At 42.5% G+C, this 19229-nt stretch overlaps 1 protein-coding gene across 4 annotated transcripts in view; it reads left to right on the forward strand.

Annotated features, from left to right (window-relative positions):
- Window positions 1–9399: 9399 nt before the first annotated feature.
- The window catches only part of GLCCI1 (glucocorticoid induced 1), a gene marked incomplete at its 5' end in the record, with an annotated part of 55470 nt that continues 45640 nt past the window's right edge, over window positions 9400–19229 (forward strand). For all 4 annotated transcript variants that reach the window (XM_080579980.1, XM_080579981.1, XM_080579982.1 and 1 more), the window contains one exon: window positions 9400–9859. In XM_080579980.1, the coding sequence (XP_080436106.1) occupies window positions 9400–9859 (460 nt within the window). The remainder of the gene's footprint in view (window positions 9860–19229) is intronic.

Consider the following 19229-nt stretch of genomic DNA (forward strand, 5'->3'; position numbering starts at 1 on the left):
GGAGATCCCTTTCCAAAGACCACTCTGCCTTGTGGCATTGGTTCACACTTTGAACATTTAAAGGTTAATGATAAAATAAGTTAATACCAACATAAATTGTTTGTAGGAAGGAAAGAAAAAAAGGAAAAAAACAAAGGAAGGAAGGAGCAACCAAGCAATGAGCAGAAGCCTTCTGGATCTCACAACCGCTCAGCTGAATGGGAGGCATAGCTTCACCTCACACTCCTCTGGAATGATAATCACACCCTTTCTGAAGCCTGACACATCATGGGGAGGATTATCTTTGCATGGCTGTCCAGATCCTTCCCACTGATAACGCTTCTGTACCTGAGAAGTATTTGGCAGAACTGTCGCCATATACACAAACAGAGGAGCTGACTCGCTTAACCTCAGACACTTGTGTTTAGGAGTAGTCTGTGTCAGCTTGCGTGCCCTCCAAACCAACTCTACAGGTCACTTGTGTAATCTCGAAAGCAAAATATACAATTTCCATGGGGAGCTTTGAGGTTGGTTTATTAATTGGCTTCCAAACCTTTTGAGGTAACTTTTCTTGAGGTAACAAGATTTTTTATCTTCTTTCACTGCTTTCCCACCCACACCCATTTCTGAATTCAGAGCTGCCTTCTGTCCCTTTGGGAGCTAAGAAGGCAAAAAATAAAATAAAATAAAATAAAATAAAATAAAATAAAATAAAATAAAATAAAATAAAATAAAATAAAGTAAAATAAAATAAAATAAAATAAAATAAAATAAAATAAAATAAAATAAAATAAAATAAAATAAAATAAAATAAAATAAAATAAAATAAAATAAAATAAAATAAAATAAAATAAAGTAAAATAAAATAAAATAAATCATTTTCTTCTTTCCTTCTCCTTTCCAAAATTGAGACACAGCTTCTATCTTCTTTCATGATCAACTGCACTTCTTACTCCCTTTCTCTACACTTCATACAACGAATTATCTTACTTATTGTTCTTTTTCCAAATACATTGTTTAGTTTGTTTAACATTCCCTCTCACACAACAGAGACAAGCCAAAGCTGTAACTCAGTAGCGTAGGGAAGGTCTTCCCCTTGAGATGTTTCATCCTGGGCATACAATAACAGAACAACTGCATCAAACAGTTTGGTTTCTGCATGATGACACTGCTCTAAGCTGTTATCTGAATGTAGTAGTTATATCCCCACCAGTGCCATGGTGGTTCCATTATATCTCAAGCATCGGGGAAATGATCCATGTCTACCTGACTGGCCAGTCCGTCTGCACATGACTATCCTGGAAAAAAATTCTTATAGTAGTGTTTGCGTTTATGTCCATGAAAGCTATTAAGAATCTGAAGAAAATATACAGAACATATACTTCATTAGAACTGTCCTGATATCTCAAAGAAAACGCTCTCTTCGTGGGCAAATAATACATATAAATAGATTTGCCAAATAACATTTTTCTTTCTAAGGGCCCATAAATCTCAGATAACTCTTGAGAGTAATAAATACTGAAATAATGTTGTTCTTGATTACAGGCAAGACTATAACAGCTCTGACTGGTAGTGATTTCATAATTATGTTTGATTACAGACATGTTGCTATTGTACTGATGCAAAGGGGTTATTTGTTTCCTTCTATCAGTCTACTGGATTGCACCGGAGACCAAGAGCACGCCGTGCCAGCGTGCACAGCTTACTCAGTTGCCTTCCTCAGAGCTCTGTCACTAAAGCATAGCTTTTAATAAGGACCTCTGATAACTGGGCCAGCAAAACTTTTTATTGAATTGTGATTAAAACTCTGTGTAACTACATCAGTGGAGGCCACTTTCTAAAAGGATCCTGAATTTTAGCAACTCTTGATGGCTCCGTCTTGCAAATAAAGTTTTACTTCACAGTGCAGAGGCTAATGTGACTCATCTCTTTACTATATTACCATTACAGCAAGAAGCAACATGACAGTGAAAAATAAAGAAAAACTATAACCATAACACTGTCCTTGCTTTCTATTACTACAGAACTAAAAAAAGGAGATCTATTAAGTCAATTAGCCCTCCCTCTGTCAATGAACAACAACAACAAAAAAATCACGCCTTACAATTTATTCTCCAGTGCTTTGTTTATTTGGTATTAAATGACTCATGGAATAAGGTTTCCACCTCTCCCCTTGGGAGATTATCCCAGCTGCTGAAACTTTGTAGCAGTTCCCTTTCTTTTGTCTCACTTTTAATGATGCCTAAGTTTTTCATTCTATTTTTGTTTGGGATATAAAAGCTACAAAGGAAACTCACCTCCTCAAACCTGCTTTTAAATGCAATTAAGGCTGTGACACGGACCCACAACCCAAGGAAACATGCAGTTAAAAAAAGAAATGCATCATATGGTTCACTTAAATACGATGCCACCTCAACAGTACACTTTTAAGCAAGCTGCATGCTTCCTTGTTTTTGCAGGTTTATTCTTCAATGTTATGTAAATGTGCTTTTATTGTATGTAAATTACCACTAGGCTAACTGTTAAAGCCTGTTTTACTGCTGTCACACCAACAAACCACATTTACAAGTAAATATTTGTTCCACGGGCAAATATATTACTTGCCTGGAAATAATTATTATTTCCAGCATTTTGTCTCAGTGCCGTGCCTCTGTTCTGGCCCCATAACCTGTTGTGGGCACAGAACCTCTCAAAAGGGAACGTATTTATTAAGAGTATGCAGCCTGTGGAGAAGCAAAGCCTAAATTTCTTTAAGCAGCCTGGCTCTGTAATACATTTTATTCTTACCCTTCTTACCAGACTGCAGTACCTATTCGACAGGAGACTATTCTCCTGCTTTGAAGATGTCGAGAGAGCATCTCTATTCCCTGGCTGTGGTTGTGGAGTGCACTGTGTCACTCAGTGGCATCCTTGTGGGCTGGTAAGGGAAAGGTGATGACAAGTGATGCCAGAGAAAGCTCTGTCCTGTTCGTTGTACCTGGGAAGAAAGATGGTGGTGAACAAGACTTCACTGGTGAACAGAAGCAAAGTAGGGTAAATAGAGGCAGAAGGAACCCAGACACCTCTCTGAAATGGAGGTAGGAGTTCCCAAACCCTCAGATTTTCCTTTTTAAATCAGTATTATCAAAACGTACCCTTACTTAGAAACTGCCCAACAGCTAGGGCACGGTTGTGATATGGGCTTTCATGGTTAATGCAGTTCAAATAAACATAAATAAATAAATAACAAATAACAACAACAACAAAACAGATACAGACCAAATCAAGAAATCTTAATGGGAAGATGCCAGGGACTGTACTATCCGACATTTTTAACTGATTTGATGGACCAGGACGGCTTTTTAAGGGGACACTACTCATTTAAAAAGTAAAACGCCATAAAAATCAAAGTACTATACAGCACATTTGTGCCTTCCTAGCATCCTTAGAAAAGTAACTGCACACACGAAAAGGTGCCTTTCCTTTCATTTGTCATTTTTGGCATGATTGGAAATAAATATAACTGATATAAATATACTCAATTTGCTACTGGTATTTGCCTACTCTTTCTGTCTTTTCCATTCCCTATTGCAGTACAGAGTACCTAATTGGTTTCCTCACAGGTGGCCCTACGATGTAGCATGAGGGTGCTTTATAAATACTAAGAATTATTTTCATTACATTCTTGCAAAATAAAGTGTTGTATTATTTACAGATGGTCATTGGTATTTGACAAGTAAGACATGGGCAAGAGAAATTAAGGTAAAAAATGGCAGCAGAATCCATTACTCTTTGACACCTCAGGTTATTACAATATTTAGCATTTTACACTGTTTCATTAATTTAAGGCACCATAAGGCTTCACCTTGGTGTTCAGAGGGCCTCAAGTGTCGTCACACTGCCTGGAAATGGAATAAAGGGAAAACAAACCCTCATAACCCCTCAGCTATGCTGGTGAAGGGAGCTGGGCTTAGTCCCAACTGTGCAAATTGGATTTTTTCCCAAATGATGAACGAGGAAAAGTGATGGTGATGGAGTCAAGTGACTGAACATGGAACAGTAACACAGGGCAGGGCGGCAGGCTAGAGGCAACTCACCATCTTTCAGGGCATGGTCTGACATGTTTGACTTGTGAGCTAAAGAAGAGTTTGAATGGAATTACCTGCACTAATAGACAAAAAGAAAAACTTCAGAATGAACGAGGAGCCTGGAAAGACAAAGGATTTTAGCTGCAAGTTGGATGTTTGCCTATGTGTTAAACCGAATGCCCAAGGAATACATAATTCAGAAGTCCCAAGAGGTTGGCCTATTTTCCTGAAGATGAGAAGAGGATGAAGCAGCAGGTCTGATTCCCAATGAGATAAGATTTTGTTATAAAAAAAGTAATGGTTAATGAGCATGTTCTGGTTTAAATGAGTTATCCACTATTACAAATAAAGCTTCCGGCAGACAGGAAAAAGAGACAATTATCCAAAATGCTTTTTGATATTCTTAAGGGGAAATCTTATGGTTCTTATTCAGTAGTTTCCTGGCTTCTTCATTATGCACTCCTTACTCACAGCAACAATCTTGTGTGCTCAATGAAGTATGGCAACAGATAGCATTTGGCTAAAAAGACAGCACTGTAATACCTGTTTGCTGAAATTTCATGCTAAACTTAATCCTGAAATACTCTTAAGTTGTTAGTATATGTAAATACTAACATGACTCAGTGTAAATAGTTCATAAGTATTTGGAGTCCACATGAATCAAGACGACGAGGAAAGGAAATCTAACACTTGACCATGTGTTTGGCCCTAAATTGGGGCCAACAAGGTTGTGCTGATGCTCTGGAAGGCACAGCTCCACGACTGCAGCGTGAGGGACGAAAGGTAAGTCCTTAGCAGGGGGGTTCCTTTTGTTGTGGGAAGATAACCTGAGCGTGTGAGACTTGAAGCTCATCAAGAGGTAGAAGTGGTCTGGTACTGAACTGGGAAACAGAAGTTTTGTCTGCATCTACCTGTTCCATTTTTGCTCCTGCTCCTTTTTACTTCTCCTGTTTATTCTCTGTGCTTGAACTTCCTGGCCCTCCTACCCTATTCCTAAATACTTTACTTCTTTTTTTTCTATTTTTTTTCCCTCTTTGTCTTGTCCCATGTCTCGTTCGTCTGCGTTTTACCCAGACTTGTCAAGGCCAACTTCTTCTCTGGAAAGCGTCAACAAAAACAGCAGTGGGGATAATGACTTTGTAACAACAGCCCTGGAGAATTCAAGGGTGCAATTGCAAGGTAAGTCCCAAGGAGCCTATAGACAGAAGCGCTCAGCTGATCGGAGGAGATAGACCTGGGCCAGTGAACATTCTGGAGCTGTGAGGAGATGGAACATGCTTGACTAAGGCAATCTCCAAAGATCAGCTGACAAAAAAAAACTTGTAATAAAAAATTTCCCTACATTTTGTTTTGCAAATTCCTGGCTTTCTCTAGCTATAAGAACTTTTTCAAGGCAAAATGGGCCAAAATACAAGCGAATCCCACTTGTAGGAAAACTTGCAACTCCTCCTTTAGCAGAACTGTGCAGCACCAGGAGCTGTATTTTACACCGGAGCCCTGACTACAGATGGCGCTCTCATTCCTGGTTGTGGAGCCCCCAAGTGCAGCTTCTTTTGGACCAAATTTCATCACTTGAGAGATGCACCTTGGCTTGTTCTAGTCCTCTGCTGCAGCTGGTGTTATCTGACTGTCTCCTCCGGAACAGCACTTGGATGTAAATACTTCATCTTCTTGTTTTTCTCATCCCAAATGTAATTTTCCCAATTGTAAATGCATTAGAAATAAGTCAACCGTAGGGAGTGGATCAGAAAATATGTAAAGATAAACACACCCTTTTTCATTGCTGTTTTGTGTTAGACACTGCAAAAACTTCAGCGGCCATCACAAAGGACTTGATTCTAAGTGGAATGGGCAAAGGGTGGCAAAGAAAACGTAGACAGAGGGAGATAAAAGAGACATGAAAAAATGAAACAAGCTGTTTTTTTAAATTATTTTTATTTTATTTTATTTTATTTTATTTTAGAGTTTTTCCTCTCTAAAACCTTCAGGTAGGGACAAACTAACAAACATTAGGATTGCGCTGTGCCTGGTGACTGCCTAAACCTTCTTGGTTTCTATGGCTCGTGGCACTCAAGTAAGCCTGTTCCTGCCCTAGAGAGATGAACCCGTTAATTGATAATGTTAGGATAGATGTGTGTAGCTTTGCTCCATGCTTGCCTGCAGCTGCCCTGCTCCTTGAGTTTACTCCCTTGCTTCCATGCTCTTGCTGTAACGTGTAATTTCCACTGCTTTCAAGATGCCTCTCTCAACCACGCTGAGAATGCCCATGCCTCCCAAAAGGCTTTAATTTCAGACATTCCCGTTACCTCCAGTGTAAACTCCCTAAAGCACTTGTGATCTGACACAATTTTCAAGGTAGTTTCTTAAAATGGAAATGAGAAGCAAGAAACACTTTTTATGTGGCTTTTTTTTTTTTTATGTGTCTCAAGGTATTTAAGGCAAATGTGTGTTTTTGAAAGATATGTAGACTCTGATATGAGCCTAGTTTTTACTTCACTTTCCCCATTATATCTTTCTCTGAACATTACAGAGCAATGGTATTCCCTGAGGGAAGTACTATGAAACCTAGAGCAAACACTTAATAGAAAATACCAGCGGTTGGCATATCACTTTAAAATAAGGATAACACTTTCTTCATCTTGTCCGAACTAGATGTGACATACGATTCCTGGGAGTATGGTGTGGTGGTGTTATACGATGTATGCTAACTCTAGCTGAGACAGCGACAAGGAGGGAAATAACTTTTGGGGAGCAAAGTCTACCCAGTACAGCTGTCGATGGGCTTGGCAAGTTTGACTGGAAGTGCCTCTGGTGGACCATTGCCCTGAAGGCTGTGTGTTCACTGGGCTGGGACCGTAAGGCTACAGCATCGTCCTGGGTTTGGCTGGAAAGGAAGAATTACTACTGATATTTTACACTGCTGTGCCTGATTACTGCTGGGGGGATTTGGGAGAGGGGCTATTTTAGTTTGTGTGATTTTCTTTGTCACATGTTTAGCTTCTCTTTATGCATCTGTTCTTCCTATTCAAATATCTCATTTGTTTTGATGGAGAAGAACATGATGGAATTATTTGCAGGGGTTGTAGAATAGTGCCTAAACACTATCTAAATACAGGAGTTGTGCTAGTTCATCTTTACTTTAGTCTGGTGTAACTCTGAGCGCTGGCAATAACTGCAATGTACCAGTTATTGTCCTGGTCAAACAAAGACGTACTTTTTCTCAGTTGATCCTAAACAATTTTTAGTCTCTAAGACATTACTGTATCAGCACTGTTATCTGACAAAGTTACAGATATAGAAAAATGTGCTTACTGTTTAAAATACTAGTGCGCGCAGACTGCTTCTACAGGTGAATGCTTCCCAGCCATTTTGATTCCAGTGCAGTGAAGTAGAAAAAATAAACTAGATAGACTTCATAAGCTGTGATTAAGCACAGTGCAAAATCCTAGGGGAAAGAAACGTCTCCACGCTGCAGTTATACAAGCAAAGTTGTCTTGTGCTAGCAGAAGACTGGACTAATGGAAAAATATATGGTTGCTGACTTTTCTTAAAATTAATTTATACAAGTGGCTCTGTTGCCTGAGCACACGTTCATGTGGATGTGAGGTGTATTATTTCTACCCTTTCTGTAACATAACCGTGGTGACTGCATCACATGATGCTAGTGCAAACAAAGTCTCATTAGCAGCCCATGAATAGATGCATTTTCCTAGAATACAGTTTCGCACTGGGGCTATCGACTGGTGCCTGGGCTACCAGAGGATAAGGATAGGTACGGACAGCTTTGGAAGTAGAGAGTAGGCGTAGTAACCTTTAGTGCAGTAAAGACAATGATGAGTGTGTATCATATAATTGAAAAGAGTACATGGGATATCATTAATTCTGTGACACTATTGCTTAATTACTGATTGACTCTAAAGCTGTATCAAATAGAGTAGAATATAACTTTTTAATCGTCACCCATTCTATTTCTACCTCTATTCTATGCCCTTTTTGTTCTCTTAAAGCCCTCATTTTAGATCTGAGAGGCCATCGCACTAGGCTGTCTTCCTCCAAGAAGCAAGATTCACTGCGTTTCCCTTCCATTAACATCCTATTCACATCAAATTCAACATAAATGCTGCTCTCTTGATGGACTCTACTCATCTTTCTGATCTTATAGCCATTTATTTTTTCCTAGCTATTAAGCTAATCATCTTAATCTTTATTTTCTTTCTGTCCCATTGTCCTGTGTTACCAATTCATCTAGTGGGGGCTCTTTCTCCTGGAACAAAAGCTCTTTCCTGAATGCTGCTGTGGGACTTATTTTCCCCTTAATTCCCTGAAAAGTGCTTTTTGGTGTATGTTAGGGGAAAAAAAAAAAAAAAAGATTTCATGTAAACATACATGGAATGAGACTACATTTAATTAGAACCTGAAGAACGTTTTCCAGCAGAAGCTGGCTGTGAGGGCTTGGCAGCCACACAGGCTCGATGTGAGCAAACTTTTTTGCAGGTAATTTAGGATTTGCTCCTGCAAGTGTGGGGAGCGGCGGAGCCCCCCGAGCCGAGGGCTGCTCAGCGGCTCGGCTCGGCTCGGTTCCGCTCTCCACAGCTCGAATCAGGCCGGCTCCCCCAGGGCCCTGCCAAGCAGCCCACCGAGTGCTTCCCTTACACGCCGCGGGGGCTGCCATCTTTGCACCCCCACGGGTACGGCGGTGAAAGCGGCCCCCTCCCCTCCAGCTCCAGCCCCCGCCCCCCCCACCGCCCACTGCCGGCCTCCCCTCAGCGCCGCCACATCCCACTTCCCGCCGACCGCCTCCCCCCCACAGGCCCCGCCCCCCGCCCCGCCATTGGCTGAGAGGGAAGAGCGACGGCTCCGCCGGGCAATGGAGCCGGCGCTGTGGCGGCGGCGCCGGCCAATGGGCGCGCGAGCTGTCCGCCCCTGCCCGTGGCGGCCGTGCGGCGGGGCGGCGCGGTGCCATTGGGCGGCGGGGCGGCGCGGGGAGCGGATGGTGGTGGCTGTTGCTCCCGGGCGCCGGCGGGGGCAGGAGCTGGCCGCGGACGCGTCCCCACCCCCTCCCGCCCGGAGCCGTACGATGTGAGCGGCCGCGGGGCTCGGCAGCGCCCCCGGTGCCCACGACGCTGGGGCGGGCAGCGATGGCCGGAGCCCGGCGCGGGAGCAGCCGCCGTCGCCGATAGGAAGCGCCGGGGGCAGCCTGCGCGGAGCCTCCCTCGGGCCGCGGAGCGCTCGTCCCGTCCCGTGCAGCCCCGTCCCGTTCCCCCCCCCCCCCCTTCCCTCCTCCCCCACCCCGCGGCCGGTGCATGCGGGGCTCGGGGGGGCCCCCTCGGTCCCCCCCCGCCGCCGCCCCGCCATGTCCTCGTCGTCCAGCTCCTCGCAGACGCCCCCGTCCCACCACCAGCCCCCGGCGCAGAGGATGAGGCGCGGCGCCGCCGGCTCCCCCACCGCCGGCAGCGGCACGGCCGGGGGCGGCCCCGGTAACGGCGGCGGGGGGTGCGCGGCGGGGCCCGGCCGGCTGCTGCAGCCCATCCGAGCCACCGTGCCCTACCAGCTGCTGCGGGGCGGGCAGCGCAGCCCGACCCGCTCCCCCTCCGCCTCGGCGGGCAGCGGCACCGGGCCGGGGGGGCGCGGTGGAGGCGGTGGCGGCAGCAGCAGCAGCAGCAGCAGCCCCCCCCCGGCTCCCAGCGCCACGCCGCCGCTGGAGCCGGGCAGGGCGAAGGGCCGGCAGCGGCGCTCGCCCGACAGCGGCGGCAGCAGCAGCAGGAGGAGCAGCTCCCCGGAGAGGCGCAGCCCCAGCTCCCCGGTGTACCGAGGTAACGCGGGGGGGAGACAGGGAAAGAGCCTCGTCCCGCTGCCCCCCCCCCCCACCCTCCCTTCCCGTTGGAGGGGGGTGCGAGAGCCCAGATGTCACCCCACAACCCTAGGAGGGGGGGGACAGCCCCTGTCCCCACTGTCCCCCCCCCACCCAAGCGGGGCCGTGGGTGTGGGGGCACGGGCAGACCCCAGGTGTCGCGACCGGGGGCTCAGATGGGTGCCAAAGCAAACCCCGGGCGCTCTGTGCTGCTGCGGGGTTCGCTTTCTTAAGGACTTGCTTCCTCCTCCCCCCCTTTTTTTTTTAAAGTCTTAGGGTTAAAATTATGTAATGTTTTCAAACGCAGCCTCCAAAACAAAACAAAAAAATCCCATCTTGAAGTGCTTAAAAGCAAATAACGCCGCCTGCCTCCGTGCGATATTTAATACCGAGCCCTTAGATGGAAAACCAAACAAACAACCCCCGTGGCCAAAAGGGGCCTACGGAGTTTAAAACATAAAATTGATCGCCGGTGGGTCTGACTTAACCTGTGTCAGGTTGTCTGCTAAATTATTGAACGTGTTGAAGTGGCAGTGGCCATCTTACCTCCCCCCTTCCCCCACCGCTTGGGCAGCTGAATGAATCGGGCTCAGTGCACTTTTTATGTTGCCCAGCTGTAGCTATCAGGTATCACGCATCAGCTCTTCCTGGGAGCGCTTTGCGTGCTCCAGGACCCCTCACTCCCTCTGTCCTCTCCCCAGGTCTGTCTCCTTCATTTCTGTGGCAGGTCGTGGTCTGTGTCCGTTGCCAGCCTGTTTGGTAGCGGTGGAATCTGTTACCTTCTCCCCAGCCCTCCCCCTTTCCAGTCTTAAACGTGTAGTAAATCCTTACACGCCGTAGTAGTTGTAACTTCAGCAAATCTGCGTAACCAGAATGGTCCTAGGACATGGGCAGCGTCTCACCAGTGAGCAAAATGTCACTGCCACCTATGCGTGGAGTTAATTTACGCTACACAGCGTAATGCAGATGACCGAATATGTTATGTTATAACCAGAACAGGGATACTTCATAACTTCTGTCTCAAAAAGATCACATGCTGAAGTTTTTGCATGCTTTAAAATGGAGCTGGTCTTCAGTGGGTTTGGTTCATTCAAGCTCTACTTAAAATTGTAAAGATATATTTCCCCCCCACTGTGTGAAATATTAGATGTAGATTTCCTTTTTTCCTCCTTCTTCAACTTTTGGAAAATGCTAATGGAAAACTAGGCAAAATGTGTGTATACGTACATATATAAAATTCAGCGCATGTGGATAGCGCTACCGCTGAAGCTGCTAATGAATACTGTAAATGATTTCGTTATGGGAACCTGGCGCAAAACGTTGTAGTGATGCGGTATATGAGGGTCTACGCTTAAAGGTGTATTGAGAGGGAGGAATGTGGGCAGTTACCTGCAAGCAAGGAAAAATACTGCAAAGCTGTGAAGCGTTTCATTAGTACACGTAAATATTTTTTTTGTTGTTTGAGGGGAAACTTTAATTTTAGAAAGTGGTTTTAGTCTTCTTCATCTGTGGGCTATTTTAGCCTTAATAAATCAGACTGTAAATTAGTACTGAATGTCTTTTCCGTAATTAAACTTGTTTGAGCTTGCCTCTTGGTGAACCACGTTAGCAGCATATACAGCCTGGTTTAGTTTAATGAGTGCAACGTATAAAATCATAAATGGTCCATCAACAAACCCACCCTGTAATCTGTATGCACTGAGAGGAATTTGGTTCCCCCCCCTCCCAGGTCAAGCCAGCTGCTGCTGCAGAAGCTGACATCCTCCAGCAAATCCTGAATGAATGAATGAATGAAAACAACGTGATCGCCCTAATAATGACCACAATTGCACACATCAACAGCTTTATTTTACAGAAATACAGGCACCATTTTCTAGCAGGTTAGGGCGATAAGGTACCCTATTTCTTCAGCCTTGCAAATTAAAAAAAGGTTACAGACGCCCCCCCTTGCCCCCCCCATCTAGAGTAGTTTTACACAATTTGGAATATGGTCGCATGCCACGGGGCAGGATTTTGTCTTTGTTTCCCAGCTTGTTCCCATCATTTTAACACATGACGTGGAGGTGCTGAAAATGATGTTTGTAGCATATACGGTGGTAGTAGTATGTAGAAAACTGGTTGGGGAGCTGAAGGACTGCTGCAGTAATAATGGAGGACTTGAAAAAAAAAAAACTGTTTTCAAACACAGACGGTCTTGCTGCAGCTTGCTAAACAATGTGCTACTCCAGCTATTTATAGTTGTTATCAGCACGCGAGTCTTGGGGAAGCTACTTGATTAAGTTTTTTTGGTCAGTTTTTAAAAACAGTTCTCACTGCTGCAAAATGTAAGCCTATGCTCTAGGTATAATCCTGTTGTTTTTCTCACCAGTGCAAGAGATCTGTTTGTCTTTGGCTCTGCAGTCTGACTTAGATTGTTTCACGAATGTGCTTGTGCTGGAGGCTGCTTATGATTCTGATGGATAGATGTTTTTCTCGTCTCGAGACACCTGCCCCTTCCCCACCTCCTTTCAGCCTTTTCCACTGTAGATTCTTCAAATTGGATGTCCCACCAAGCTATTTTGTTGTGGATATTTTAGTGATTTGCCAGAGGTCCTTTTTCCAAATGAGATTCTGTGAAAACACTTCAGCTTTGAGCCTCTACAGGTCAGCGCAGCTACCATTGCAGACACTGACATCACTACTACATGAATGAAAGCAGCAGGCTGTTTCTTCTCCTAGCAGCATCTTTTCTATTCCTACTTTCTAGGATGCTGTAGATGTTTCTGTTCTGCAGCAAAATACTGTATTTAGAACTGAAACCTGAATTTGGTAATTTCTTTAAGCAAACTTGAGGATTTGTAGTTCTTAAGAAACCATTGATGCCAGTGTTTGGTTAGTACTGATACTAGATGAGAAATCATGAATTTCAAGATGCTAATTTCAGGATGCTAAAGAAGTAGGAAAAGGAGGGTGGGGGGAGCGGATGGGGGACAACTTCTGCTCCCATAGGATAAACCTGCAATGTGCGAGTCTACTACTCCTTTCTTTTTTTAAATGTGTTATTCCTTACTCATAGATATGTTTTTATAGCCTGTATTCATATTTTAGGGAGCTGGCAACTTAAAAAGTGGTTGGATGTAACAACATATGGTTTCCTTTGAAGGAATAATATATGTACCTCTGATAGCATAAATGTCATGCCAACAGCACGTGAAGCAGCATGGTTTATGACAAAGGACAATTCAATAATAACAACGCAGAAAACCTACCACTTTGAAATTGTCAAATGAAAGGTATTACTTGTAAACGCTTGTGTTTTGCAAGTTGTTTTCTTCCTTGCGTTACCTGGATAAAATCAGTAGGTTCTGTTATGTAAAGCAGCTTGTATAAATATAAGAGTGGGTTTCCTGTTTAGTTTTTGTTTCACATTGTATGTGATGTTTTGTGTACAAGGAATGTGCAAATGTCGTCTGTATGATTCATGCTCAATGTAGCTTTCATCAAATGCTTTGATTTGTTTAGTGTTAACTGTGGTGGTACGTCAGTATTATGCTTCAGTATTTTCTTCACTATTTTGCTAACTTTCAATTACATAGCTTATATAAACTCTTTTCCACAGAAGGTTTAGAATGCAAAGGTTAGTTTTAAAGATGCGAAAAATATTGTAATCAACTTGGCTGTTAAGAGTTCCCAATATCTATTACTTATCAAAATAACTCCTGAAGTGTTGCCAACGCTAGTAAAAAAGAGGAGTTAAAGAAGATGCAAAACAACTGCATAACCCAGGTCTGAGTAATAAGTATGTATATCTGTTGTTATGCTAGTAGATTAAAGCCTCGTGGAGTGAGGAATAGGGGAGTACAAACAGTATTGCTTATCTGTAGACTTGTAAGGGATATCGGTATTTAAAAAATAAAAAAAACAGACTTCAAAAGGCAGAACTGTTTTAACATCCTGGATTAAAGCCATCTAATATTTTGGCATTATAAGCATTTATACCAGAGATCAAGAAGATCTTTCCTTTATTTCTAACAAATGTAGGTAAGGAAGTAATTTTTGTGACGCTTCCTATTTCCTGATGCCTGAATAATAACAGTATTCCCATAATTGTATGGCCAAAACAGTTTTGCTCCAGCTTTGTCCCTCTCTCTTCCCAAAATAGCTTTAGCTGGAGTATAATATGGTGATATAAAAGACACTGGCTAAATTTGAACCAGTTGTTTTAAAGTCAGAGGCCTTTTAGTTAGATTTCTAACATCATCGCTTCAGATAAGAAGTTTATTAGATGTCCTTAAAAGTGCTTTACAAGACAAGCGAACTATGCTCCTTTCAGGTGTTAACACAACTGTGGGAAAGAAAAATGGAAAGCACTGAACTTGCATGATACTGTAGCAAGGCATTAGTCATTAAGAAAGTAGTCCCTCGCCTTGCTGTATGCAAAAATGAACTTACAAAGTATATGTATATATCTATTTTAAATCACTACATGACCTTCAATTCTTATTCTTTGGGAGTATGTGAATACCACTATGCTACATAGGGTGAAACTGAAGATACTTGCCAACATCCTTGCATAGTAAAAGAGTACCTAATAATGACATTTGGTTTCTGCAATTCACGATTCCCATTTTTTGCCCTGTTCTCAGAGTAGCGGTGGGGTGAATGGAGGCCATGTCTTTAAATTCAGGTAGTGTAGATCAAGAGAATTCGTGGTAGAATCTTACGAAAAGTCAGTGTTTGCCAAATACAGGTTGACACATCATGAATCGTTGAGCTTTGCTATATTGCTAAAATTGACAGTGGAAAGCTAGTTATTTTTAAAATGGGGCTTATGCTCCTACTCTAGATATGATCATGGAAAAAAAAAGATACAACTGATGCAGTAATTCTGAAATTTTGGTTCAAAGAAATAGCTGTAACGATGTGAGACCTATTGGAAATATATGCCCCTTAATATTTCAGTCTCTGAATATTTGAAAACCTTTTTTTATGGTTCTTCCTCTAAAGAAGGTAATGGCTTTTCTTCACGGTGGAAAATGAAAGTTCCTGTTTAAACCAGTTGGCACTGTCTTCTGTAGAGAAAAGTGTTGCCAACACTTGACACAATAGTAAGTGCTCCATGGATTTAGCATATGTTCAACAAAAGTTGTTAATATAGTAGGGTTTAACACACTGAGTAGTACTTTTTTTTAAAATTTTTTATTGATTGAAAAAAGCTTGTAGTAAAGATATGTAATGGAAAAATTTTCCTCTGGACTTAAGATGGTTAACTGTGTTAATGATGATTGTCTTGCTTTAATGTTAATATTTAAATACGTTGAGTTCTTTTGCTTTCAGCTCTGTCTCCTGTGTAAACCTGTAGTGCCTAAACAACGGCCTAAGGCATTTTTAGGCAAGTAAACTAATATTTGTATCTCATCATTAGAAGGGATATATCCCCAGCAACTTGTCAGCCGAAGATTATCCCCTTTTCCTTTGTGTCACCATTGTCAAGGTGTGGACGATTGCAAAACGAAGAGAATGAGACTGCAGTGGAGGAACATGAGTGTTTTTACTTAACAATCCCTTATACGTTTCAAGATCCATTCTTCCAAAAAATTCTTCCTTAGCTGTGCTTTATTTTTTTCCTTCCTGATTTAACTCTGAAGCTCACAACCAATGATTTGTGTTATGACTATTTTTGAATCAGAAATTAAATCCCGAAGCTTGAAAATGACTGACAGATACTGAAAGGGATCACAGTGTGAGACTTCTGCAGTACAGGCATCACATGAAGTGTCATGATAGTGTGTAATATTAATCCTTTTGAGTAGCGAGTTAGTTTCTCCAGCTCTGTAGGTGGGATGCCATCCATGGAAGTACTCTCACCCATGGTCGAAATGGAAATACGTGTTCTCTTGGGAACTCTTTCCATCTCTCCCAGCTGTGTGAATACGGCCTTGGAACCAGGGCTGTTCCTTTCTGTGTTCCCAGTGACAAGTGGTGACTCTGCTCAGACTGCTGCCCTGGGTAAGACAGAAGAGGGCATCTGGCTACTGGAAGCCTGTCTCAGGGAAGGAAACCCTGCGGGGCCGTGCTGGGCAGTGCCCTCGGCACAGTCTCTGGCCTTGCAGTACAGCCTTGGTCCAGTTCTGTGCATTTCTCTCCTTCACCTTCACGTCTGCTTTGGTATCAGCACTGCTTCTTATTAGCCATTAGTCCTACCAAAATACTAACTATCATGTCACTAAAACCAGATTAGCTTTCTCTGGTCGGAAAAAAAGTAGGTGTGGGTGTCTTGTCTCAAGCAATAGCTGTTTTCTGCGCAGATGATTTGTAAATAGGGATTAACTGAACCTGCTTGTCTTGGGTCAATGTAGGACAGTTGTGATGGAAAGTTTTCATTTTTTGTGGTAGTAGATCTCTTAAGTAGCTTTCTGTATGAGATATTGCTACTTTGGAGACAATAGACGCTTCCCAGTAGGTCATAAAATGTTACGACTTTGAGTTTTGAAACTTTAATGCCAGATTTTTATCTAAATGCTGTATTGGTTAGATCTTATTTAGTGTTGCATATGCCCTAACAATAAACGATGACACAGTTGTTTATAAGGGTTTAACTGTCACTGCTATTATTGTTAAATTGAGGAGTTGCTATTTAAAATGGATTTTATTCTCTGAATCAAGCACAAATGAGTGATTAACAGCACAGGTTTTTATGTGCAATTTGTTTTGCACAACCTGAAACTAGTTTTACCCAAACTACACGCTTTATTTCCCCTCTAGGAAGAACGTCTTGTATTTTGCTCAGAAAAGTGGTAACTAAGAACGGTATGATAGCAATTGTCGCAGCTTTCTAATTATCTAAAACCTACTGTAAACTATCCTCTTCTCACTCTGTCTTGCATCATGATTTCACTTTAGACTGTACTTCAGCTGTTCTGTTCCTTGAACTGTGTAAGTAACGTGTCTGAACAATGTTAGCTTCATCTTCTTTCCACATTCTCACACCAGGCATTAAGCAAGGAGATTATAATCGTAGACACATTTCTGAAATTTAAGAATTAATACTCAAGTCTGACTGGCTTGACTGATCATTGCAAGTTCATTGGTGTTCACACTATGAACTTGAAACTCATTTCTCCAACTATAGAAACTTACAAATTTCTCTTTTTGTAAGTATAAATCTGTCTTCTGGATATGTTTTCAGTCATAGTAACCACTTGGTTCTGAAATAATTATTTCTGCCTTAGCATGTGAACAATGTACCAAGGTGTTTTCAGGGTAATAACGACCAGGATGGTTTGACTCTACCAAGCTGTGTGCAGCCGCACAGTTCCTCTGCAGGTGAACACAAAGCCTTCCTGATAACGTGGTTATAGCACTTGGTGGTATTCCAAGTGGTAAGAAAGTCCAGTGTGGGCTTTGTTATGTGATGTTTGGGATGCCTGGAGTACACCATGCTCCTGCTGAGGACAGATAGCTCACGTGCAGTTGCATAGGACAAGTGGAGTGCTTGTATGACAAAATGGGTATCGTTATATCATGTGCTTTTTAATCTCTGGTGTTTTGGTGTATAGAGCCTGTTCTGGTATAAATAACTTGTGAAGTTTGGCTAGCTGCATACACAAGTTTTTTTAAAGGCTTTTTGATTAGACAAGCCTAAACATTTTAATGTAGGTGTTTAGGCTGCGGTACCAAAAATTCAGAACTCTGATTTCTGTTAACCTCTGTCAGCATTCGGAATCCAAACTGATTTGGAAATAACGTGTTCTTACTAGAAAACAAATTCTGGTTGTTAAATACTTGGCCACTAGCTGTTAACGCCAGTCTGCAGAAATTCACCCGTAAATCCAAACCCCCGTTTTCTCCAAGCGTGACATGTAGTCAGACATCGTATGTTTGGGAGTAGCTTGTGTCAATGTAGATATAAATGTCCAAGTCTGTGAACGCACAGCTTCCAGGGATAGTGGTACAGTTGCTTTCATTAGATGAAATGCTGTACTTCATAACCCATGCCAGATCAGAAATGTGGCTGGATAAACCTTTAAAATTTTGCTGTATTGCCAGAACTCAGGCCACCGAGATGTACAGCGTAGAGGAGCCCGTGAGGAGCTCTGCAAGATCTGTAGGTATTTAACGTAGCGTCACGCCTTCCATGCGTGGTGGCAGAGCTCATTAGGCCGGTAGGGCTGGAAGGCTCTAATGAGCATAGCAGGTACCTGTGCGGTCTGTGCTCTGAAAGAGTTTGGTGTTCTCACACAGAGTCAGCTGAAGCTGAGTGCTGCCGATCAGTCTTGCTGGAGGGCCCAAGTGGCCGTGCAGCGTTGGCTCTATGCAGTTACGTGTATACCTCCATATCCAGCATGTCATATGTTATTCAAAGTCTGTTTGTTATGTAGGATATCTTAACTTTCTGTTTTTCAAAGTGATGGAGAGTTTGACTTGTTCACTAAAAATTAAACCCATATTTATGCCGAGTGTCCCGGAACAGACTTTGAACAGTGTGACTAAAAATATCAACTAACTGCTGAAGAATGCAGAAAAAAAGTTAGGTTTACACAGAAGTTGGGCAGCTGCCAGGTGAAGGGAGAAGTTGTTTTCACTGAAGTAAATTTCAGTTCAAGGACTTAAAATTTTTATTCTTAACTGATAGCGCTCCTTGCTTAATTGTGGTAGTTGGTAGTAAAATAGTCTTACACATCCTTTCTCTAACACTCTGATTCCTCTAGTATTTCACCCTCAGTGGCTCTTTGTTTAAAAAAAAAAGTCAACGTGCATGTTTGAAAGTATGTGTATTTGAGAAATATCAGTACAAAGAAGCTTCAGTAATCTTCATAGGTGAAGTGACAGGAGATAAATACCCATCTTAGGAGCTTGTCCACCCAGAAGATCCAGGTAATTTTGGGGCATTACTGTAGAAACAGAACAACTCATACTTTCAAACCAAGTAGTGTATTCAAGTATGCAGTCCACGTGGTGTTTAAAATAACTCATTGTAAAATTGTTTTATACATCAGGCTAATTCCTTCTTTAGAAGTAATTATGGTAATTACGGTTGTTTTATGGAATCTCATGATTTTATTTAGTTGTATGTTACCTTTAATATCGAGTTGGAGGATGTGGAACGATCTTCTGATCACAAGAATTAAAGCGGAAACCTAGTTTGACCAAATGGAAGGTAGAAATTACGGAGTCTGACAACTCAAAATGTGGGTGAACAGAAGAAATGAATGTACTGACACTGCGTGTATAGTAGATGGCTTGAGATGTTAGTTTTCTACAGCTAGGCCTGCTTAAGTTGTCCAAATTTATATGCATGTCCAGCAAAATAAAAAATCCTACAAAGAGGTAAATGACACATAAGGCTAGAG

This window comes from Anser brachyrhynchus, assembly GCF_964034855.1.
Source record: "Anser brachyrhynchus genome assembly, chromosome: 2".
Taxonomy (NCBI): Eukaryota; Metazoa; Chordata; class Aves; order Anseriformes; family Anatidae; genus Anser; species Anser brachyrhynchus.